This window comes from Homalodisca vitripennis, chromosome 4, assembly GCF_021130785.1.
Source record: "Homalodisca vitripennis isolate AUS2020 chromosome 4, UT_GWSS_2.1, whole genome shotgun sequence".
NCBI lineage: Eukaryota > Metazoa > Arthropoda > Insecta > Hemiptera > Cicadellidae > Homalodisca > Homalodisca vitripennis.
Window position 1 is genome coordinate 88,404,453 of NC_060210.1, and position 26,927 is coordinate 88,431,379.

Below are 26,927 nucleotides of genomic sequence, written 5' to 3' on the forward strand. Positions count from 1 at the left end.
TTCCAACCAAGGTATAAGGAAAATAAAATAGTTGGAGGCTGCAGCTCGAGATTTCTATAAAAGATGCCGTACATGCAGCTCATGCTGTCCAAACATTTTTCACCAGTAACGTCCATCCCGGACTTTACTAACTGTTCTCGAACTGCACTAAACTCGTATTCCCATGTTTCTTGCTCGAATTACTGCAGTGATTTGTAATCTATTCGGATTTTCAGAATTTAAAATGTAAGTATGCAGTTATTTTGACCTAGTAAACATTTTCTTTTCTTTTGAGCGTTTTCGTTAGTTTTCAAGAACTCTACAAAGTACTTTAATTTATTATTTGTCAACTTTATAATTTCTATTTCCTACCTACAAATAAGTTAAGCAAACTATCTGAAATAAGACTGTAAGAAAATCCGAGTTACTATAATATTAAACATTTGAAAAAAAGCAACCAGTTTAATTGTTTACTGGATTACTCGACTTAATCGATTTTTACGATTTTCTGTGTTGAGTACATTAAAAATATTTAAGTGCTAGGACTTAGTGGTGAACTTACGACAGCATTTAATACAAATATAGGTAATGTAGAGTACTTTTTGTTACAATGAGATTCCCTTCAAGGAAATTAATCGCAAATTCAAAATTCGTTATATGGGTTGAACACAAAATAAAATGGTGCCTCCCAGGCATCCATATTGGGTTTGCAATTTTTTTTATCACAAATGAGATTCAGGCAATACCGACCAATCTGTAAAAACGAAGTTACGAAGTTCAAGAAAAAAAGCTCAGCGGTTAGTTTAAATTACAAGTAAAACTTAGAATGCCTTAGCTGTTAACGCGCCCGTATGTTAAGTGAACTTTACTGACTGCTCTCGAATTATACTGAGAGTTTCCATGATCTAATTTTTCATTCCTCTTCAAAGAGCAAAAGTGTTTGGAAAATTAAAGGAGGTAGACTAAGAAATCCTATCTCTTGAAATAATATTTAGGTATTGACAAATTCACGGCCACTATTCAAAGGATTTTTTTGGTCATTTTATCAATTTTTTAAAGTGGTCATTGAATGTAAGAGAATGAGGAAACACTTCTTTAAAATCAAATCATGTTTGTGTCGCTCGAAACAAACAAATAGATTCTTTTATCCAACATTTACATATAAGACGACTTTTAAGGACGTATTTAAATTGGTTTAGTTCATAACGTGCGTTGTAGTATGAATTAATAAAGTAAAATATCATATGTTATATAGTTTAAGCCAAACATTTTATCAACTATTACTTAAAATACTGACCCAACAGTCAAAATTAGTTGGTTTAATTGTAACTAAAAACTTACTTAACATGTAATTAAAAAACACTATTTCATTTTCGATAAATCCATTTTAATTTTCGATTATTCTCATTGAAGAAAACCTCCTTGTAATAAAGAGGACTTTACATAAGCTATATTTACTTGGCATGCTGTAGAAAGACGACTCAGTCCTAGCAGCTAAATTTTTGAAATGTACTCAATAAAGAGAATCATAAACAAACGAGAGATTTTACAAGTAACCAATCAAATTGGTTATTTAATTTATTCAATGTATTAGTAACACGTACAGTAACTCAAATACTTTCTATATTAGATAACTTGTTTGCACATATTAAATAGCAACTATCAACTCAAGAAATAATAAATTAAAGTTCCTTGTACAGTAAAGGAAAACTTAAGAAAACGCTCAGAATAAATACATGTTTATCAGGTCAAAATAACTGCACTGCTTAGATTTAAGGCTCTGCAAATCCGAACAGATTACAAACCATCACTGCAGTAATTCGAGCAAGAAACATGGGAATCTTCCTTTTAAAATATTGGCGGTAATTTAATTTCACTTTTGACTAAGATCGGTTACTGTGGTATGTTTTCATATTTAGGTTGAACCAATGGAGAAAGTAATTAGTATTTTTTGATAAAACTAGTTAAACCGTCTAGGTAACGACGCGAGGACTATTAGAGCGCGAAAATAAAAGGCTGTCGGTTGTGGGGCACGGGTCAACGGGTAATCCTAGGGCTCTATGTTAAGTCTGTGGATTTGGACAGGGTAAGAAAATAAAACTGGGGCCGTGTAGCGCTCTGGCCGCGCCGCCTTGCCTCCGTCCCGCCATTTACTGTGAGATGGTGCTGCTCGTGCTTTGCTGGACTTCCTTCATTTTATGTCTTCTTTCAGCATTGAGTTCCTGTTTCCAACAATTTTTTATTACGTCAAGTACAACACAGTTTAAATGTTGTCAGTTTAAAAAAAGTTATTTCTCATGTTCTATGTGTAAAATATTTTGTATTATCATGCAATTTGATTTATTAGAATAAATTATAATACATATAAATAAATATCTATTTTGAAGTCAATACGACAAAAGCAATAGATATTCAAATGGTTCTCTTCGGCTGACAGAGTTGTCGAATATAACTTTTCAGTAGACTCTATTGATGATTTATATTTTACCCATAGTTTAGGCCTATCCCAATACCAATAATAACATTAAACTTAATGATAGTTATTAGTTTCAGTTATCATTGATCAAAATCATTCTAACAATTCAAAGCACTGATAAGTTATGGGTATAAAGATGATCCGTTATAAGAAACAACAGCTTATAGGCTACTAAGTTATACATGTAGCCTATATTGTCATGAATAATACAATCCTGAATTCCATAGGCTATAAAATTCTATAGAAAAGAGATGTAGAAAATGGCTATTAATACTATGCTATAGAAAATATGAACACAAATAGGCAATTATTAGACTATACTACTGTAGTCTATGTAGACCCACCAAGCGAAACAATGTTTCTGCATACATACTAACTACTCTTTAAAATATCTAAATTGGACAGTCTGCCTATTTTAAATATAGGTAGGTATAGGCTATGAATTTTAACTTCCGGTGCTATTCTTAGAAGGCTAAATATTTGTATCCATTATGTATAGACTACGGTGATAAATTGGAGGATCGGCTGTCTTACCCTTGTTTGCAAATTAAATGCTAGGACTCCGTGTTGTTAAAACAAGATCGATTTATATTTATTCCGAAATAAAACAATCGCTTGGATTTTCAGACCGAACTTTTAAGTGTTATTTGTTTTGCGGGCCCATTGAATAAATTTAACGGGAAAGAAATTTATTAGGAAACTTCTTCCGCAGATACACTGGCCAAATTTACAGTCGGCAAGAGGTTTTACCGAGTTTAAAATCGTTCGTGAAAGGATGAGTCGGGATAAATAAGTGCAGTTGATACAGCAATAAAATACAAGTAACATGTAGAACCCGTCTAGTGGGCCGGGCTTAGCAAGATGGCGTGGTGGCATGGTGGGGGGTTGGGGGGTGGAGTGGGAGGGGGAGGGGCGGGGGACAGACCTGCGCTCTGGCGGCGCCCAGCTTAACTCTCTCACAAAGCTCTTGCCATCATTCCTAGCCCGAGGTCAATTTGTCCAAAGCCTTCGCGGAAAAGTGTTTCTTTTTTTATATAATATTGTATTTGAGCTAGGCGGTCACCGCGTCGGTAATACCCGTGGGCCAGTGTTCTCGAGAGATCCCAGGATTGCAAAAGTCCGCCGAGTCTCCGGGAGAGGTGAGTACTCGAAAACGTCTTAACACCAGTGATTTCATACTTAAGCCGGCCAGCTTAGCCGGGATTTTTTGGGGGGATTTTTCCAAAGCCTGCCTAAGCTGCCCGCTATCTCTATATTTATTATCCTTCTAAACTTTCCTCTCCTTGCTTCTAATAATTCTCGTCATGAGTCATTTTTACTGGGTTTTGACAACTCCGGTTAGACTCTTGACAGTGTTAAGGCCGTCACAGTTTCTCTTGCTCACTTCCACCCTGAAATGTTTATTTCGGCGGAGTCAGTGAGGATGTATTGGGTGTTTTAATTTATTTTCCAGGATTCCACCGGTTTACATACGGTTTCCTGAGTACATCTCGGACTTAGTCTGGTTTTTGTTGACACCCAACATGACTTGTGAGTTCTTTGAGGCTTATATTATAATATTCTTATAACTTCATTTATATTTGATCAAATTATACATTTCACATTATTTAGTTTTTTCTAAAACTTTTAATTTATTAAGTAGGGAGTATCCCTTTTGCCTTCATGAATTCATTTGGACTGGCCTACCCAAATGAAACAAATACTACTAGGGCCTATAAATACTATAACTTCTATAACAATGGTTATATTTTCCTACACTTTGATAACCTAATTTATTCTAAACGTAACACGAACTGTAAATAGTTATATACATAGCTACTAGTTTTATAATTAGAAACTGTTTTATTTTGATTTACTAGTTAGTCGGCTGCAATTCAGTTTCTTTAAATTTAGTTTAAAATTTAATTTTGGCTCATCACTAAAGCAGATTAAATTATAAGAAGTTCATTTATTTATAGATTATAATAAATAGTTTTGTTGTCGTACAAAACAGAATTGTGTAATAAAAAATAAAAAATTAAAGCTTTTTGTTACTGAAGATTTGCATTAGAAATAAAAATGGGTTAGACTAATTTATAACATTACTATTTAACAAATAGACTAAGACAATTTGTTTTGATTTCATACCGTACAACAATTTTTACTAACCTATTTAACTTATTTGTACAATGAACTTATTTGTATACCATACAAAATTGTTTAAGTTCAAGACATTTACAACTAGAAAATAGTTTTACATACACTGTTTTTTGTGGAAAATGAGTAGGATTTCTCATCAAGCTTGGGCGATTACCTTATAGCAGCTTAAGCACAGGAAGTTCAGCAGGGAGTAAATCAAAATAAAAACATTAAATCAGTAATATGCCTCAAAATTTTAAAAATGAAACAAACTTTAGTATTTGTAGTATAAGAAAGAAAACAACTTCACTTGTATTGTATGTTATCATGCTATAAAAACATAGATAGCTCTATCTGGCTGTAATGTTACGTGTATAATTTGTATTATTAATTTACAACAATCTCATATTCGTAGTAAAAATGACAATCTTAGCCTAACTAGATAATGAAAATCAGAGTATAATTATGCCGTATACCCCGACCTTTAAAACACCATGACAATGTTATCTTCCTCTTTAATCGTTTACTGGCTATAATGAGGAAAAGAACGATATTCAAAGTAATAAAAACATAAATACTGTATAAAATTACGATGGTATCATATGAAGGAATTTAGTTATGTAGCCTACATGACTATTACAAGTAAAAAAAAAAATAATAGACTGCGAACATACACAAACAATATGGCCTATGTTTTTTTAAGCAGTATTCACGTATGCTCAAATTGAGAATATAGTAATCGTTTAAAATATATCACACCTTCTGATTTAGGTAATTTAAAAGCCAGAAACCAAAGAATTTTGTTTCAAATTTGTATACAAGTTATTATTAATGATATTGATAGTATATCTAATATATTGCCTCAATTACCTCACAAATATTTAAATTCATTGATAAAATATATTGGTAGTGTATCAAAAGACTATCATTTATACTATACTATTATACAATAAGAGAGCACCTATTTCAATGGTAAAACTATTTCTTAAAACTTGCACCTCAATAGCACCTCAGTGTTCAGTTGAAAAATCTTTTAGAAAATGAACTAAAAAATGATAAAGTCTCTTTTGTCTACTGTCAATACACACAATTGTTACAGTTAAAAATACTTAGTAAACTTTATTATACTTTAATCTTGACAGCAATTCAAATTTCGAGTTCCAACACGTTTTTCTATTCATAGAAAATACAAATTTATTTAAAATAAAAATTTCATTAATTTTTAATTTGATCGATGGCCCATAAAAGGAAATAACTAGAATAGTCTTCACCTAAAATACTAGGATACTCAAAATGTTGATACATCTGATTAAACCGTAGTCTATTTGTCTAGTTAATTATACACTCAATACCAAATGAGTGCTCTACATTAAAGATTTATTTGGCAAACGTAAAATATCATCCTTATGTGCGCCTGTTCAATATTAACTAAATACGTAAGTATAAATAAAGTAAGTTTTTTTCTACAATCCAAATTTAGTTAAAGTGTCACTTTGAGTGTTTGAATTGTATCATTCCTTACAAGCGAGCAACACTATTTACATAATAATTTATGTCGTTGCGGAAAGCAATATTATAATTAATTGATAAGGATGTGAAAATAAATAGTAACAAATATTATATAAACAATATAACACAGTTAATTACATAATACAATTGGAATCGATTTTAAATAACCGACAAATATCATACCTAATTAATTAGGCAACAAATGTCATGATAGTTTGCATATATTTAAATAAAATATTTATATGCCAAAAATAATTTCGAAGGAAGAATATAAACACTTAATAAACAAATCTATACACTATTTAAAAAAAAACATGTAAAAGTAGCTCAAATCATTGATTATTTTGTCTGAAATAGTCTTGCGTTAGACTATTTTTGTATATGATTCCGAGCTAAAATAACAAGTAGGCTAAACTAAAATTTTAAGTAAAAATAAATAAAGTGACACATTGTTACAAATTCAGCATTATCAACTATTAAAACGAATTTACATCTTGTTCAAAGAAAATTCCGTAAAGGTCACAGTTTTTTCAAAATCGTAGATCTGATGGTTTTCATCAAAATGGAAAATCACTCAAATGTTAAAATATAAAAACACCTAATTATAAACGTAATTAATAATCTGCAAATAAAATAGTATTTTAACATCCAATTATTTTTATTGCAATGTACTGTTCTGGAAAATTTTACATTTATTTAACTAATTAATGTTTACTAGATTATTAAATAAAATAATAATTTCCGGTTGGATTGCAATTGATAGGGAAAGAGAAAACTCGTCAAAATCCCAAATCTGAATTACTTCGTCGAGAATAAAGTGTTATAAAGTGCAATAAATAATTAAAGTAAAATGTAATAACTGTTGTCAATATTTACTTGGTAGTCGTCGGAAAAGAGAGCTGACGTTTATCAGTCGAGTGCACCGTGTAAGCGGAAGTTGTGTTTGAAAATGTTGACAGAATATTTATCATAGAAAGCACCCATTTATAAGAAAACTGTTGTTTTACTTTTATTTGTTTCATTAGTTAATTCAAAATCAGTTTTTAAATATATTTTAATGGAGTATGTAAACAGAGTACGTAATGAAGTTAGCCAAAATCGTTATTTTAATTTTTTTAAACCTCTAGCGTAAAATTATTCTGATAGAATTAACTTTAATTAACATACTTAATTCCATTCAGTCATACTAATAACAATTCTATTAACTGGTGTGACAATAATTTGTAATTGATGAACAATCGCCATCGATTAAAAATAATATTAACATATTTTAACATATAAACTGTTTAAGAAAACTATTCACACTCGGTTTTAAAATAACCAAATTTGTTAATAACACGGTATGTGTTAAAATTGGAATATTGCTGACTTTTGAAAATAAATGAATAAATGTTATTTAGCAATATTCTATCGATACTACAAAGCAAACTGAATTTCAGGGTTTTTTAAAAACATTGGTTTTGTAAGCGGTTTCCAATAACTGTAGGGCAAACGTTTCAATCTCCAAACACGAGTATCTTAAAGTGATGGGATCGGTATTTGTTTGGGATTTTTTTATCATACTCCTTTAAGATAACTTTCCTAAACATACGAGAGCGTTTGGCCAATCCACGAGGAATTCAGGGGATTCCAAGTAGAGCATTTAGATAATTTTGTAACCGTCCAAAATAAAAATGTGAATATTTATAGTACTTACATGGGTTATATCTTCTGGGGGTGACATTTTTATTATTGACAACGTAAGGACATTTTTTAATGAAATATAAATGAAGAAAATGACGTATATCATAATAAATTATATTTTGAGAAGTTACGCTTCCTTAAATCGTTTAGGCTTCTCCAGTCATCTTTTATGTAGATACTGCAAAAATTCATATCCTCATCTTCAACCAGTTTTGTATGGTATGATTATAAAATTCATCTAAATTTTGCTCCCAATACCTAGAAATCATTGTGGGATTAAACCATTTGTTCTATTTCTATATTTTATTATAAAAATGTATCGTAATGGGCAGTGTCTTAATTCAAAAAATATTATTTCCACAGAAACTTTATTGCGTCATTTCAACCAAAAATACAAACAATACGAAAAGTAGGTTCAGTAATTTTGAAATTCGGATTTTCTCCTCTTACTTTTAACTTACACACCAAAATACCACTTTTGTTACTAAAAAAAAATATATTATTAAGATATAGCATTTTAATAGTGTTATAAATTCACACACTTGTTTATTACTTGCTTATTTTTCGACAAACTGACTTTAAAGTTTTAACACTAGCAAAACAAATAAATTTTAATTTTACATTGACGCCTAGTTCAGCGTACTATTAGCTATAGAAATCAAAGCAGAGTTTTCTTTCTTAAATTTAAATGCGTTTTTCTGTTTATTTTTATCCAAAACGTATACCAAGAATTGCCTATTGTACATTGAGTATGTTCATCATCACCGATTGAAATTTTAAAATTTCCACGATTTCGAGTAAAAAATTGACAAGTGGAAACATAACTAACTAAATGCTTGAGTAAGGTTCAGTGTAGTTGTTAAATCAACGTGGATTCACTACAGATGTGAGGAAACGGCGCGTCGAGCAAACAAACAAACAAACAATCGGTTGCTCTGTTTATTAAACCGATAACGGGAAAATGTTGTTAAATTGTAGCAAACTGCCAACAAGTGGAACTGCTTACACTTTGGATTCTCTAGTGACATGAATAATAACATCAGTTTATTTAACTCATCTATGTTGTATTAAAAATTAACACCTATCAAGTTTTTGTTTATTTTAACTTAGCTTGTAATTATGTGTTAGGTTAGTTATTTACCTCAAGAAGAAATCTAATTACAGATCTCAAAATGTAGAGTTACTGAATTTTTGTATCACTAAACGATGGTAAATGTCCGGGAAAATTATGTTATAATTCTAGGATTTCTAAAACAGCCATGTGGGTTACAAAATTGATTTTTCCTCTTTGATATTATCAGAATGAAAGTAACAGCAGCCATTTAAATTTATGTTTTAATGGATTTGAAAATATTGAGTTATATAATTTTGAAATCAGTCATAAATGTTATAAAATTGAATTTTCTCTAGCAGACCTTTTTTAATAGCAGTAAGTAAATGATAATGCTGATTTAGTTTAATTATTTTACTTTTAATAGGTATGACCGTACAGCTACTGGTACCTACAGTAGACCATGCATAAGGTTATTTTTAAAGTTTAGAAAGTAATTAAAGTATTTCTTTTACAATAATGCCATGGTACAAAATAGCTTAAATATACCGAACTACATTTTTAATGAGATATTTAGGAAATATGTCATAAAATAGCAATGTTTTGACGTCTAAGGTATACTATTGTACATTTTGAATACACAATGATACTATCAAGTTAATAGTCGTTTACTAACATGTGTTGAGTTGAAATATCTCCATGCATATTTGAAATATTTATTCCTTTAGGGCGTAAATTTCACTTTTCAATTTATTTACTTTTCTAAATACCTGAGCAATAGTCTAATCTAAGTCCCAACAATAGGCACACAATCGACATTTTTTATAGCCTCGTGTTCCTTAGTTTTACCTTAAGGTAACACAAGAAACCGAACGAGCTAGGCAGGAAAATTAAGTAACAAATCAGAGTTAAGTGTTTAATGTACATGAGTGTTAGCGAAGATTATCGCTCGATAGGCTGGAAAATTTGCTGTCTGTCGCATTTACATAAACATGTTTGGCGGTCTGTTTGTGCTAACGCTATCTCGAGAAAAAAAAACAAACGTATAGAATTGAAATTTTGCATGAAGCTTCATTTATATATATTTGATCAGCATAAGGTACGATAATGATGCATGCTTGTTGCAATGGGGTTTGGCTGAGAGTTAAGTTAAACTGGGGGGGTGGGGTAACCAAGATGGTATCAAGAAGCCGCATTATAAATAAATTTGTAAACCGACCACAATCATTCGATGTTTCACTACGTGGCATAGTCACACACGTAGCCTAATGAAATTAACTGTAGATCTAAATTTTGCATAAACCTCAGCGAAGCTATTACGTGACTCACGATGCGACGTACTCCCTTCTATCTAAGAGATATCGAATCAGTATGATTTGTTCCTAAGTTTTATTTAGCGCGAAGGAGACGTCTTCTCGAATCATATAATATTTCCAATGTGGCAACATTATGTTGATGACTAAAATAGCTATAAATCTTGCCAATAACTAATTAAAAGAATAAAATAAAAATAAACCAAATATATTCGTTCACAAATATTGTTCAAGCGCGTACCTATATGAAATAAAATAATAGAAGTCTGTAAGCAATTTTCGAATACAAAATATTAAAAAGAGTAGCTGGTCATAACAGAGGTAATTAAATTCTGCGAAAATATTATAAAAAACAGCAATTGATAAATACGTAACCGAACTACAAATATAACAACGTTCGTACAGTGCAATTGTACATAAAATAGACAAATATGTATTTAAATCGATAAAAATGTTATAAACTACAGAACGTACTTCTAAAATTATCCAATGAACAATGAATCTAACATCAGAATAATTGCATTCAATCAAGAAGAATACGTTTTAGTAAACGTTTCACATTAGTTTAGTAGTGAAACGCCGAACGTAAGTTACGTACAAAATTCTTTGACATTACCGATTGTAAAAGTAAATTAATCTCTGGGGATGCACCATGCAGTTGTGAAATAAATGGATACGAACTGAAGGATAGTCAGTATCGTACGCTAGTAATTATAATGAAACCTAATGTTAGACTTCAGAGGAGGTCTAGAACAAGATTAGGGACTGGAGGACGTGAAAGACTAATTTCAGAAAAAAATAATGGAATTTTATTTTAAGTATATTACAATATTATACTAATGCTTAATTTTAACTGAGAAGTACAGGTAATATATAAATATTTGTAAGTAAGAATCAACAGGCTTCATTTTAGCCTCAAAAATAGGTTCAATGAATATTCAAGCATTACAGTTTTGTTTGTTTAACCCAACCATCTTGACGTCCATGATATTTTGTGAAATGCACGCCTATTTTGTGAAGTTTTGCAGGTCTCCCTGTTAAATTTATAAAAAATACTAATTGATATATAAAGTGTTCCATGTAATTTTGTTGTAATGAATTATGAAAACAGTACTCATACAGTACTTTTAACATTTAAAAATGTTTAGTAAAAGAAAAAAATTGTCATAAAAAATAAAAATAGCTTAAACTAATGATCCAGATGCTTTTATAGTAACATTATTATAGTATCATAGTTATACTACATTTTTTGTTCTATATGTAAAATATAGAATAACCAAACTGCAAGAGATTTTATTTTTAAAACAGAAATATATAATGTTGTAAAATTTACATAGGTAACTTTTTTTTGAATTTTTTCAACAACATCTATGCGCGCTTCGCTGGGAACAACAGCTGATACAGTCGATGTAAAATAATGTTCCGTACAGGCAAAGATAAACCCAAAGGCCATTAAAGACGGAAAAAGCTCTTGGACTTTCGAACGGTATAGCTTATAATGCGATTTTACATATAATAGCGCCGCGTTTAAGAAACGAAAGATGCGCCGCTGCGTTGTATAAAACGCATTCAGTAAATTAATCATATTAAATTCCATGTAAGTCTGTTCTGTAGTTTCGCAGATTTCATGATGAGTCAGTCAGTGGTGACTCACTTCTGTGTATATAGATTCATTTACGAACTATTTGTAAATAAGATATATTGTTTTAAAGCACGTACTTTGAAAACTCGTATTTTAGATGAGAATGTAGAGATAGCGCCTCAACTTCCGCTTGGACCTAACCCCGACATTCGTTTTGAATCAACCCCTTAGCATGTTATGCGTATTTTATATACTATACAGCTTATGTAATTATAAAAGTACGGGACAAGAAACAAAGTGTAAATAACTCAAACAGCAATTATGAACAGAGTGATCTTGTGTAAACTAACGGGTAGCGGGTCGGCTGTTTTTGGTGTAATCCGGATCACTGCGAATTATCCGGTTAGCATATCCTCGATATACTATACGAGTTACAGCCTCTCACAAATTACGAAGATACTGTAGTACCTACTCTTGTCCACATACAGTGTTTTAATTCTAGTTTTCTGTCTGTTTTCACCAATTCATTTAATAAAAAAGTACTCCTAAGTATATAGGCTATTTTGTATACACGAAAATACTTTTGTTCTTTAATTCAATAAACATTTTCTGTATTCTATTTCTTATTTAAAGGAGGCAGTATTTCTTATTTAAAGGAGGCAGTAACCCATAAAGGCATATCGTGCACATATAGTGCAGTGCGTTCTTGTACATAGTCTTTCTGAAATTCAGTGTTACTTTTCTGTCTGTTATTAATTATTTTACGAAGGAAATACCACTATAAAGTCTGCAAACACTACAATATGTTTCATTTCATTTTTCTTCTATTAATTTTATATTTTCTATATATTAATAGTAATTTTCTATATGTTCTTACTTATATTAAGAAGAAAGTAATCCATTAAAGCTGTATGCACTACAATACTTTTGTTCTTTTATTCAATATTAATTTTCTGTATTCTATTAACTCTTTTAAGAATGAAGTTACCCATAAAGACTGTTTATTTTAATTTACCACAAACAGTTAATTTTGTTTTTATCAATATCACACACAATCAATATTTGGTCGTCAGCATTTCGATGAACTTTTTGTAGAAGCATGCTACTTTTAATCACATAAAAAATACACCACCTACAATCAGATTTTGGATATTAGCGCATTGATTATTAACATAGGGCGTATATCTCATAGATAACTCTAATAAACGGGTTTCGCATATTATTATATTCACACACGGGTGTCGGAATGAAGTAATTTTTCACACACGTCCCACTCATTACTAATACTCTTTTTTATGATGGTTGGACAGGGAACTAAACAGAAATGAAAAATAGGAACAAATATAATTTATGTCCCTTAAGTTGTTTTATTGCTCATCGGTATTTAGTTTTTCTTATATTGAAACTTGCATTTTCTTTGGGGATTGAACACGTGGGACCTCAGTTAGATATATACTACAATAGGTCATAACAACCTTCATCAGCTTTCTGGGACCATTCAAAATCCATCGAGAACAATCACATGTTCTCTTTATTTTGACATTTTTGAACTGCTCTAGTAGAAACTACTGAATATTTAAGCGGGTAAATTTGGAGCCGGTTCTAAGGTTGATTATGCTGTTTCTACAGTCACCTTTCTGCAGGTCTACTCGCTTCTAGGTCTAGTCGCCAAGTAGATCGTTATCTTCTCAGGCTGTTGGTCTGATCACGGGAGATCATGGGTTCTGAAGAAACATCTTTATAGAATCGGCATTTTCAGAGAGTAACCCCTTTGTAGATTATGTAGTTACCAAGAAAAAACTGCTGAAATCGTACTACTTGACTGCCCTGTGACTGCGAAGGAACGTTGCCCTATGTTTGACATTCTGGACAAGGATGGTGAATTCCCCAAGAGGAGCTGATCACCGGCATTTTGTGGGATTACTGAAATTGTGAACTGTTAGGCTTCATGGTACACTTCTGGAGCTCGCGAAAGGACCTTTTAGGCTTAAGTGCATGGCGGTAGGCCGCTCCTTAGGATGAAACACAGGTTTAAAACTACACTGATCGCACAATATCCAATCTGTAGCCAGAAACATAAACGGAAGCAAAGTAGGAAAGTGATAATGATAGGAAGAGAATGGATTGATAAAGACGTATATAAAATCGAGTATTATCTATATATATAAAAGAAAGTCGTGTTAGTTACACTATTTATAAGTCAAGAACGGCTGAACCGATTTGGCTGAAAATTGGTAGAGAGGTAGCTAAGAACTGGGAGAAGGACATAGGATACTTTTTATCCCGTTCCCGATTCAGGATTCCGCCCCACTGGTCTCTAAAAGTTACAGAAATACCCGTAAGAAATGCATAGCAGCAAACATATGTTATTAAGTGAAAGAGCCTTTTCAAATTTAATCAGCTGTTCTTTGTAAACATATATAATGCGACAAAAGAAATTTATATGTTTATAATATAATTTAATTACTATTTTAAATTTCTTTACACTTATAGTTAGAAAGCATAGAGTAAGCTTAAGAGAAACAGCAAATTTTGTTTCAACTGTTTCCGCAATCACTGTTAAACATAGACTTTACTATCCAGATAATACAATTCAAATTTGACGTAAAAATTCACCTTTAACTGCAATATTTATCTAATATAAACCATGCTCATGCTTGATCAGAAGAGCAATGCAGATATCAAAATTACTATCTTACGTTGGCTACAAATATAAAGAATGTTATAAAACCAACCTTAGTTGTTTTTTTTTGACAGAAGTATGGTTCTCAAAACTCCGTGTGTACATATTCTCTCGATCGAGACAACAAAGCAAGCTCAATCATGGCATCGGATATATAACTAATTTAATCCAGAAGTGATACACACGCAAAGCTTAAAATAAAAACCAATACGCAATTTCGCTTAACATCTGAAGCTCATAATCATTAGACTGTAATAAAATGTACCTAAAATATGCCTATTTTCGTTTCAAAATTACATTGAGCGCCATCATTTATTACATTGAATTCCGCGCTAATGAATTCCGACTTTTTGACTCCTGTCCACGATGGTCTAATATAGTTCAATTGTATACAAAAATCATAGAATATTGGAGAAAAATTCCAATTATTTCACAGGTGCATATTGAGACTGTTTTAAAATTTAAATCTTAAATAGATCATGAGCTTGGAGTATCTGTCAGTGACTATCATTTATCTCAGAAGGGTAATAACGACGTTTAAAAGAAATATGCTCTCCTACGTCCCAATTTTTCTGTAGAAAATCGCGTGCGAAGGAGTGAGTAACAGCTAGTATATATTAAACTGTGACATTCAAATCATATTTTTATTGTAATAAATAACGGAAAATCCAATATTTAAAATACTATTCAACAACTCCGTACAAATATCAAATTGGAACCAATAGAGGAAATCTAATTGTCTAAATTTATTATTATTCTGAGTTAACTTCTTCATTTACTTGTATGTTACAAAAATTAAATTATAAAAATTAAATATAAATATTTATTGCGTTTTTTAAAGTTTACGATAGATTTGATAAACCGCATACGGTTTACATTTCAATACTTTGGCTCCGGCAACATACACAAGTATACGCCCTTTTTACAGTGTTATGCTCTTTTGTACCAGGCCGACTTAGCAGCCGAGTAGCATGGTTAACACATTTTTTCGATGTAAACATGAATATTCATTATACTAAAATATAAAATACTAAAACTGCGTTATATTTATAATTGTGATATTTTACTTATGATACAAAAACCCTTTTTTTAACTTACAAAAAATATTTATAATGCATTATTTAGCATTTTCATCAAACCCCTTCCATTAAAATCTGCTGTTATATTTGTCAGGAAAGTTATATTTGTCCTAGTCTTTTTCTCAGTCTCTGATAAAATTGTCATTCTTATACCCTCCATCTTATAATTTGACGCTACACTAAATGACTAACATTAACAGAAGACATTGCTACGGTAATAGAGAAGAGAACATTTTGTATCTATGTATGTATATTTCACATTTCGATATGTTACATATTCTTTTCACCACAAGTATTACTAACTTACTTACCTATACATTTCTTACTGGAGAGGTCAGTTATCTATAAAAAACTGTCCCTTAATGGCAAACATTATTTTAACTATAACTCGAAGGTTGTTCGGTTTAACTTGTTCAATAAAATAAAGTTAACCGATTAAGACATTTTTTATGTGTACGTAACCACAATGATGTACAATATTGATTTTGAAAATTATGTTGATATCCCAGTTATGGTTTTCGACCATCTTATTAGTAAGAGTAGTAAAAATATGTCAAATTAAATTCCTGTCCAAAGTGTTATTGTTACTATTAACAACGGTTATTTCTCTTCTGAATATACTTATAAGATTTAGTCTCCATGAATATATAATTACTTCCTGACTTATCTAGTGGTGTTCCTTATCGAGAGGGATCAGAAGGATTGGTACTAGTGGTAATTCTGGATAATGATTTGGGAAGTGACTGTCACACTGTTTCGATAGTCTTCATACCACAAATTTGGGATATTGCAGTGGTATACAGCTGGAACTCGTTGGCCTAAACTGTTGCTATGGTGATATTGGCTGTTATTTTCTTTTCATTTAATATTACATTACTGTATTATTGGCTGAGCATTAGCGAAGCCTAACAATCGAGAGGTTGAAAAAAAAAAAATCATTTCTGTTTGTCTCTTCTGTCCGCAAGATTTCTCGAAAACGAACTAAACGTAAAGACGTCAAAATTTGCACGAAGCTTCACTTTGTATGAGCAATACCGAGTTAGATGATGGTGCATCTCACTTCATGGGATTTGGCTGAGCTTTAGGGAATATTTTTACATTGGTCTTATGGGTAACCATGATGGCAACAAGAAAATAGCAGAATAAATAGATTTCTAATCAAACCAATACACCCACAAGAGATTCAAACATGTGACATATTAACCCATAACTATACATTCATCATTTTATAGTGCCTTGGCGTGTAAACAAAAATATGAATGTATCATGTGGCAGGATATGTCGAAAAAAAAATTCATATGTAGATGTCACATTTTGCATGAAACTTCATTTCTACAACAATGAATTCTATGATGTGCCTTTTTTGCGTCGAGTTATTTTTGTGTGATTGTCAGTCACTCTATGTGTCCACAGGACATCTCTTGAATGAATTAAGCTATAGATATGAAAATCTGTCTGCACCCCAATGAAGCCTGTTATGACATGTTGTGTGGTGTACTCCTGCCTTGTACTAGGTAAAAACATCCATATTACACAACGTCAGATCCAAAGTTTCAATCGAATTACGCACTTAATCATTTGCCGATATTCCTAACCTTCGCAACGATAATTCGGAAACTCTTGAAAAGGTAATATGTTACCGTGAGATTGTGGGATAAACTAGCCTCATTTCAATATCCAGCATTAAAGTCACCAATTGTGAAGCAGCATACTGCTTTAGATTTTGTAATGAACATCATTATTTAGTAAAAAGGTGCACCAGTACAGAAAAAAAGAAAATTTACCTCTCTCTTAAATTATATTTAATAAAATTTTACTCTCGTGTATTCAGTGTTTCAAAGAATGTCTTTATTACTTATAAACCTTTCAACACATCTATAGGAATCACAGAGAACTTAATGAATCATCGCAACACTTTAGTATAACCAAAAGATTGTCTAGACAAGTGTAGACATCTAGGAGAACAAGACATCAGTAAATATGGTATATATGTTGTTTTTAGTGTTTGTGTTGACAGAACTTAGTTCTTTCATTGACTTTTAAAATTTGTCACGTATTATATTGGCCACACCATACTGAGCATTCTACTTATTTATCCTTTTTCAAAAGTTGCAACAATATTGTCATTCAATATACTGTAAGACTTATCACAGATTCTGTTTATGTTTCAGGTCGTGTCTTCCAACTGACGCCGCGGCATCCGCGCTTTCCACCGTTTCCCCCCTCGCGGTCCGCGGACCATGAACCACTGAGTGTGCCGTGAGTGTATTGTCCGTTTCGCAAGATGATGGAACGCCTGGAGCCGCTGTCAGACCCCGGGCTGTGTCTCCAGGACCTGGTATCTGGAGTCGCCACCAGCTCCGGCCACGACCTGCATCACCAGCACCTCCACGACACCACCGCTGGAGGACTGGGGGGCTCCATGCTCGGCGGGCACCACCACCACGTGCACCACCACGAGCCGCACCATCCCGTGCCGTGTCCCCCCACGGTCCTCCACCACGAGCCCCTCGAGAAACTGAAACGTGGTGAGTTGACTCCATACTGGCCTTCATCACTATACAGTATAACTGTTAACTCCAATATATAATGACGATTCCTTGGAGATTTTTTGTGTAGGACCCTACATTCATATCATTGTAAATGATACTATAAAGGTTAACGAAACCTTAGATTTGCAGTTATATGTAGATCGTTGTAAATTCTCAACATCTAACGAGCTAGAATAAGTGAGTATTACCAAGGCACTATGGTAAACTCTCCGATGTTATTGGAGATGTTATCAATATTAGAATCAGTGATTATGGTGTCTGTGACCTAACCTTTGTAGTTTTATTTCAATTAATTGCAAAGCGGTTAATTTTTCCAAAAGATTTAGTTCAGAATTGTGAAACTTGGAAAATTGCAGTTATTTCCAAGACTTGTTGATTGGGAAGATCTGACCTCACGGACCTGACCTCTTATGTTGGTTCCTAGGTTGAGGACGAATTGGCCTGCCCTAAAGGGGGTCTGCAGGGCTAGCTAGGGCGGCGTGGTTGAGGACTGGTTATACAATCGCGTGTTCTAGGCGACAGTCTGGCGCTAGTGATAACAATGATATCTCGCAGTTTACGGCATGTCACTCGCTCACCTCTGCCACCTCTGCTCCATTGCCACTTCCGCGGCCACTCTCAGAACCTGGCTAAATTTCCCCTTTAAACTTTTCCAAACCATCTTGTACAGGTGGCTAAGTGGCTGAAATTACCAGCAATGAGACCTGACGATTAATCGTCAAATTTGTTCGGATAAAACTCAAATGAATGAATGTTTTGTTTTCTAGCTGCAAAACTCAAAAAAGAGTTTAAAACTCTCAAATTACCCAAAAACTTTTAGCCTCCAGAAATTAAATCAAGCACAGAATGCTAATCAAGAATTAAATACGCATTAGTATACTATCAAAAAGAGAACGTGTAATCAGAAACTCCGCCCACTGCTACTTCACTTTGAACAAAGATTAAGCTAAGTGACTACTGTATGGAAACTTGTGAAATAGTGAGTCTTCGATTGGCTAACCGCTTATGAATGGGTTGCCACACATATATCTCAATATATTGTGAGTAATTTATATAGATTAACTTCGAAGAATTTAATGACTTCAAAGTGTTTCATCTTAACGGTTGAATCAGTGTTGAACCAGGGACAGGTTTGGGGCGTAACTGATCATTTGTCATACTGATCCCTGAGAAACAAGTCGAGTGAGGAGTTATTTTACTAATTAAACAATTTAAATGTCATAACATGTCAAAATTTTCAATTTAAAATTTAAGGCGGAATATAAGCAACATAAACGGTGATGGACGTTAATCTCAAAAAAATAAATATAGATTGACGGTATTTATGTCTAAATTTGTATAATTTAGACCAGCATTGTTGGTCCACATTTCGTCGGAGCATATTCAAGCGCAAACGGAGATTTTGCCGTATAGTTATAAACGCTAAATTTTTCAATTTCAGTTTTAGGGCCCCAACAAATTGGGCTTTGTTTTATATTGCCCAGCAGGAGCAAATAAGGAGAGCCGGTGGCTGCAGGGTCCAAAACTTCGTAGTTGAGCAGATTCAAGTTCTTCCTACACCTGCGGAATTTGGTCTGTATTGGCCACATTGTACTGCCTCCCTTGTTCGTTAAACACTCTATGAAGATTTATAGCCTTTGGAGAATGGGCAAAATTCTATTGGAAGTAAAAAATATCGGCCTTTTTTACAAAAAAAAAAGAAAAAAAAAGAATCATACCATCATCAATATTATTGGATTAATCTATTAAGGGTGTACTCATCTTTTCTTCTACAAAATTACAATCACTTTTATACAGTGTCGTAACAAACCTTTTCATATGTTTATTAAGTGTTATAACCGACAATTAGGTAGTCCTAGTCCAAATTTAATATTTTCTTCATTTACGGAATATTATCAAACAATCCTTCCCATTTTCATAAGTCCTCCATTTAACGACTTCCCCCTGGTGACGTGTTATCGCGTTACTGTGTTCTGTTAGAGATCGGCCACACGACAATTATACTAATAATTTTTTAAAACCTCTAGAAATGTCCTTTACAGCTTTAAAAGATATCGGTTGAAACAAATATGTAAGTATAAAAACCCAATTTAAAGCTTTCATTCCCACTCAGGTTCAAAAGTAAGTTTGAAACGATTCGGCAAACCGCAAAAATACAATTCTCTCTGCGACCATTGGAGAAGCATTGTTTGGTTAAAGACAAATCGATTGAAATTAATTGAGATTCGATGTTGTGTTATTCAATTTGGACAGTTCTCGACGCGACGCCGTTTGCCGACGCTAATTTTTGTTTGCTTCATCAAGTTCTGATGAAACGATTTCGAGGGTTGGGTAGGGGAGGGTTGCCTTTGAAATACAATTCCACAGCCATTTGCTGGATGTTATTTTGATGACATGAACACCGTTAAAGCCTCAGTTGCGATTACTTTTCGTAAAGTGTGACAGTTGACTTCTTGCAGTTGTTGCACGTACTTATTGGATTACATTTAGTACAGTGTTTCAAATTTTTATAAAGTACTAAACTCCAGCGCTCTTTCGAAAAATTAAATAACTAGATAAAACTTTAACCATTTTTCTGAAATTAATGTAAATGAGATTATAATCATAGCATCGCATTGTAATCATATACATGGTTCACCTTTGAATTATTACACTACATTCCATTACCTATGCATGAGTCTGGGACTAATGGCGAGATCCTTCAATTTAATTAAAATCTAGTCTCGCTTTTCCGACAGCGTTCGCTTATCCGACATTCTGGTTATCCGATGTCAATCTAGAGTAAAACCTTTTTTTAAATATATGGTGGTGAAAGTCTAGTTTTTTATCGACGTACCACCTACAAATGTTATTAATTAATTATTATTAATTTTATTAACTATACCTTTGGGTGGGTTTTAGTCTTCTAAAGGTCACATTAGAAAGTATTGAGAACTTTTGGCATTGGAAAATGAACTTCAGAAGCCCTCCAAAAATTCGAGTTTGAAATCCCTGTGGTTGAGTCACTATGTATACTTATTGCAGGCATGTATGTTTGCATTACTACTTTTGCATTAATATGTGTTTTACCTGTGACAATGTTTAGTTATAAAAGCAATGTATGATATAAAGGTTATTTACATGAATGCTAGTGTTAAAGTTACGCTGATATTTACTGTCAAAAATAACTAAAACAAGGTATAATTACGCTACATTACATATTGCGTAACAGGATTTGCTCAAGTCTGTGTACAGGTACTTTGAGGGAAGAGAAATTTTGCCAGCATACTAAGTGATGGCTTAACAAAATCCAATGAATTTTGTACACCAATGAGGTACACCATCATTGAACTCATTATTGTTCCATGAAAAATGTAAAGCCTACAGATGAAATATTTCTCGAGACATCTTGCGGTATTAGGCTACTTTGTTACTACGTCGCATGTTAAGATGTCATATTACTATTTTACACAGTTTACTTGAAAATGTGTTTGTTTTGCGATGTTGTAGCCACCATGGTTACCCATACGACCAATTTAAAAAGTTGGAAAACGATGTTGCCTAAATATAAATGAAAGATCGTGCAAGTTGTATAGTCTGTAGGCAAGTTCGTTTTCGAGATAAGGCACTAATAGACAAGTAGATAGAAGACCAACTGGGCTGCAATAACCGTCTCCGAAAGAGGAAATAACCATATGATCATAATACTGTAATATTAAGTTATAATTTTTATTAGAACTTATTTCTTTTACCTTTTATGATTGAAGCTTTACAAGTACTCTGGATAAGACACACAATTTATTTCTGATTTATTTTTCAGAAGAACTATGTTGTGGAAATATTTTCTCTGAGATAAATTAATAACAAATAATGTTACCATAGCAATGCAGACAAATATTTACAAGACTTCTCTAATATACTCCATCTCTATATTTAAGTAATCGTATAAAAACTCGCGCATTCAAAAATTGGATTGAATTCCTTCCTTACTTGAATTTGAACTTACTCTAATACTTGTAGATCCTTGCTTACTGTAGAGGCATTCAGTTTTAGAAAACCAGAATCACAACATTTCGATTACTTTTTTTACCACAGCTAGTATTATCTTTTACCCTCCTTGTTCACACGAAAGGGCTACTTTTATGTTGGGTTTCTGACGTTTAATTCTGTTTGCTGACTTAACATGATACCGTGAAGTACTATTATGTATCAAATATTATATTAAAACAGTTTTATCTGAAATTGCAAGAAATTCTGTCCATTACTGAAACAATGAATTGAACATTCACGTTTCTAGAAACTCGCCCTATTTCTAATCGATAGTGACATTTAAAATAGAAGGTTTGCCAGAAAACTCTCTCACTATTCCCAGCAAGACCAGGTTCTGGTCCACTGCTCCCTGCTATGTGCTCTCGACGCCTCGCCCTTTTGTCAGTGATACCCTTCACTTGAGCGCCGCCGCGCCGCCGTCATGTTTACCGCCGTCACTCGACTCCTGGCCCTCAGCCCTTGGACCTGACAGTTTATAAAACATCGTCTCACATCGGCTCGGCCACTTGACCGACGAGGGTCAAATCTAGACACAACATTGCGATTTACAGAGTCGGTTCTATTAAGTACTTTGAATTTGAGAAAATATCTTGATCTACTCGTACTTTATGTGGACTGGTGCTATTTACTTGACTCTACATAACTAAGTTTTGAGGCTAGGTTGAAAACAGTTTTAGAACTTATAGTGATCGATTACACTACGTACATGCTCAGTGTACTTGACATCTTGGAAATTACGGAAATAAAAATATGTCGTGTAACTTCTTAATATTATTAAAATATATCATTTCTCGACTACAGATTACAAGTACAAAACTTATCTTCTTGGAACCCAGTGTTTATTCTTAGACTACAGAAAATTATTTCAACCATTAGTAGTGCGGAATAAATGCTTAGAATTATACTACGCTAAAATGAAGAATTCAAGATTTTAATATCAATAAAAATGTGACTAGTGCACAACCTTGAGGAATGCCGGATTGGAAAACCACGTCTTCTTCCCACCAAAAGGGTTACTCACATTGTATATACTACCGTAATAATGGACCATTATTGTTAATACGGGGGAACAAATGTTGCCTGAGTACTTCGTTTGGTTTAATAAACAATCTTGACAGTCGAACGTCTGCCATGTCAGTCTTAATGGGCCACCAAATGAAGAATTCAAGATTTTTAATATCAATAAAAATGTGACTAGTGCACAACCTTGAGGAATGCCGGATTGGAAACCACGTCTTCTTCCCACCAAATGGGCTACCCAACTAAATAGACATAAATATTGCAGTGTCACACATGACAGCTCTATTAGTTGACACTTATGCCAGCAGTAACAGCTGTAGGAAGTGTAGCAGACTATGTGACACTCCGCTCTGCCGTCAGACAGCTTCTGGCCCACATTGTTACATTAGTTAGGCTTAGTCTGACAGCCTCTTGGACCCGACTTTGCTACTGAGATCGTTTCTGTCACATCTAGAAATAAAATTACTAACGAGGCCGATTTGTTAAATAAACCGGTTAATGGCGGCGGTGATGCCTCGCCAACTCTGTAATTAACAGCCACTATAACGTGCCAGAGGCCTGAGGTGTTTTGTTTGGTCATGGGTCAAATGCACTTCTGGTGATGATAGTTTTTTCACTCCCATATAGATAAAAATAAACAGTAATTATGATACATTTATGAGATTTTTTAATACATTAAACGCTACGGTATTCATAGATAGACGAAGATTTAAGAACATGTTTTAGGGAATTAATTAGAAAAAACATTGGTATATGGAATGTTGCACTTCATGTTACACGAGTATGTATGAATGAAATATTCTACAACAATCATACTACTCTTTGTTAATTATTGGCCTTAACTTTATAACTTTTAACCTTGACGCACTTCTTAAATTTGTCTTTAAGTTTGAGATTTAGCTAAAATAAAAGTTGAAAGGGTTTTTTGGATTTTTAGACAGGCAAAATGTATATATATATATATATATATATATATATATATATATATATATATATATATATATATATAGCTTAGTTGCGTTTTGTATACTTTTAAAAATTTGGAATTTTCTTTTAGATTAGCTTTCTTAGTGCAGTAAAACTGACACGGCAGACGTTCGACTGTAAAGATTGTTTATTAAACCAAACGAAACACTCACATTTGTTCCCCCGTCTTAACAATAAAGGTCCATTATTACGGTAGTATACACAATGTGAGTAACTCATTTGAGATTCATTACATCGGGCTATCGGAGTCGAAGGGCTCGGCTAGGGCGCACCCTCCTCGGGGCGACGGAATGCCACACCACCACTGCCACTGCCCCTCGCCTCACAGCAAACTGCCCTAATGCGCGGCCCTGTGTGAAGTTAGCCTAATCTAAAAGGGATTACCCGAGAGGGGAGTAATCGGGTTACGAGCGCGGCGCGGTGCGGCACCGTCGTTTGCATCCCCTAATTGTTTTGTCACTTTATCTCCATCTCCTAATTTAATACATGTTATTGCAGCTCACGTATGCTCCCGCCAGGACTTGTTAGTGTCAAAGTCTACATGAAGGATGATTTGTGATTGGCTCAGCTGTATATTATTACTGGTTTCATGATGTTTGTGATCCCAGCATCGAGGTTATTTAGGGTATTTCCTTCTCGTGTACTATGTATTATGTAAAATGTGCTTTTATTGGAATACTAATTACGAACTTTAAGAACCGGCTGTAGTGAACCGACCCTGAGTTTCCCCCCATAAGAACTTTACTAAGAGTGTACTTTTATGCCCTTATTTGGCAAATAATGCTTTGTCTCATTTAAAAATATAATTAATACGCATCTAAACGCTTTTAAGTTATTTTGAAAAGTTCAAAATTAGGTATACTTGTAAGTACAAAAAGGTTTTACACATTTTTCCTGAATAATCTACAAAAAATGTTTTAGCAATTCCTACTTCGTGGTCAATTAAAATAGTAAAGTAGACATATACTTGAATGCATTTTAATCCAACGGCAATATATATCTACGTTAAATTATAATTTTGGTTAAAAACCAATATTATAAATAAAAGAAAACATACACACAAAAACTCGAAACGAAAAAACAAAAATAGAGAACTGTAGACAGTTGATGTAATTAATTGTGTCATCAGTCTAAAATGTCTTCTAAATAACACTTACACAGGATTTGAGTTGATATACAAGGTTATTTAGCTCGATCGAATAATGAACTAGTGGTTCAATTTAAGCAATGTATTTCTGCAACATGACGATATAGAAAGTACAAATTTAAAAATATCAAATAACGTAAACTATTGGATCTGTACTAATGACATCTTTAAATTGAGAAGTCTACCATTATCCTATGACTAAAATCAAGGTTTTAAAGTGCATAATGTTTTACATTGTCGTTATGAGGGTTCAGTACAGCTGGCTCTTAATAAGGTGTATTTAAATATTTTAGAGATAATTTCATATATTGTTTCTAAACTATAGATATCTTTCATGAGTAAATGTTTAGAATAAAGGCGTGTGACTTCTGTGACTTTGATTGAATTAAAGATCAACTGAACTACCACCATCGCCTTAACAATATCCAGTTGTGATCACACAGAATACTAGTGAACCACTAGAATGTTTGAGAGTAGGGACTATACAAGACAAGATTGAGAAAAGGGCAGAAATTCGTTGGTAACAAAAACTAAATTTCTTCAACTTTTATCAGGAATATTTTTTCAGTTGCTTTTTCCTGGTACCGAACTGAACCAGAAACTGCATTGAATTGCATTCTTTTCCATCGTTTAGAAAATGTCCATTGCAATGTACTTAAGTAAAAAAAAAAAAAAAAAAAAAAAAAAAAAAAAAAAAAAAAAAAAAAAACAATTACTAAGTCCAGCTTGTACACTTTTTTGGCAGTTTGTGGTAACTTGGGATCCATGGGATGAGTCTTGGGAAGCGTGAAGATCTATTGCGGCAAGGCTTAGAAAGCAAAGGAAACCGATAAAGAGAAAAGGAGTCAGGGTATTCCAGAGAGCTAGAAGCCAAGACACGTGGTGTCCATGGGAGGTGGTGCAGTTTAGCTAGGTTATGGTCTAGAGGAGGCTAGACTAATAACATTATTTTTAGTTTAGAAGTTATATAAAGAATCTATTCTAGGGTATCAGTGGTCCGAGAATTTTACGTATATCATATATTTTGAGTTTTCTAAAACGACGTTGGTAACAAAAACTAAATTTGCAGAAGACGCACCTCTCACACTGTTTATATTACCACAAATATCTTTCACACTTTGAAACATGATATAAACAGCGGAACTCTGGTAAGGGCTTATTGGGTTGAGAACTTGGCATACCAGAAAGAACGGAAATTTAGATACATATTTCAAAACTTAACTTAATTTGTAGTTTTTTGTTCCATTGTATACTTCAGTTGTAACAACTCTTCTAAAAAGAAGGCTCGTTCTTTGTAACAAAACGCTGACAGCAATTCTATACCGCGCTCAGATGATTGTAACATGATAAATGGGACATATACAATAAACCTATATGACGGAGTAACTACACGTAATAAAAGACTTATCAATCAGAAGGACAGAGAGACAGACGGACATTGTGACCCAAATATCAATATTTCTTGGACCAAGGGGATCTCAAGTACGAAGTTTCAAATCTTTCGAATCTTTCTATCAAAAGTTATCGCACATAATAACTACCCTTTGACCACAAAATCGATATCGTCCTTCCATGGACCGAAATGAACCTCTCTCTATGACTTTTCTATCAAGAGATATCGCTCTGATGGAAGGACGGACAACGGATTTTGAGAATGTCCTGTTAGGCCCTTAATAATTTACAGAACTTTTTATTTCAAAGTACAAACTCAGTCAACTC

The 26,927-nt window shown here is 33.2% G+C and overlaps 1 protein-coding gene across 4 annotated transcripts in view; it reads left to right on the top strand.

Moving 5' to 3' along the window:
* The first annotated feature begins 3,425 nt into the window (after positions 1-3,425).
* The window catches only part of LOC124359723 (pituitary homeobox homolog Ptx1-like), a 97,244-nt gene continuing 73,742 nt past the window's right edge, over positions 3,426-26,927 (top strand). For 2 of the 4 annotated variants that reach the window (XM_046812696.1, XM_046812699.1), the window contains exons 1-2: positions 3,426-3,594; positions 17,645-18,001. In XM_046812696.1, the coding sequence (XP_046668652.1) occupies positions 17,758-18,001 (244 nt within the window). In that variant the 5' untranslated portion in view covers positions 3,426-3,594; positions 17,645-17,757. Of the gene's footprint in view, positions 3,595-3,753; positions 3,986-17,644; positions 18,002-26,927 lie in introns of those variants that run through there. The other 2 variants (XM_046812698.1, XM_046812697.1) reach the window with 2 other exon arrangements.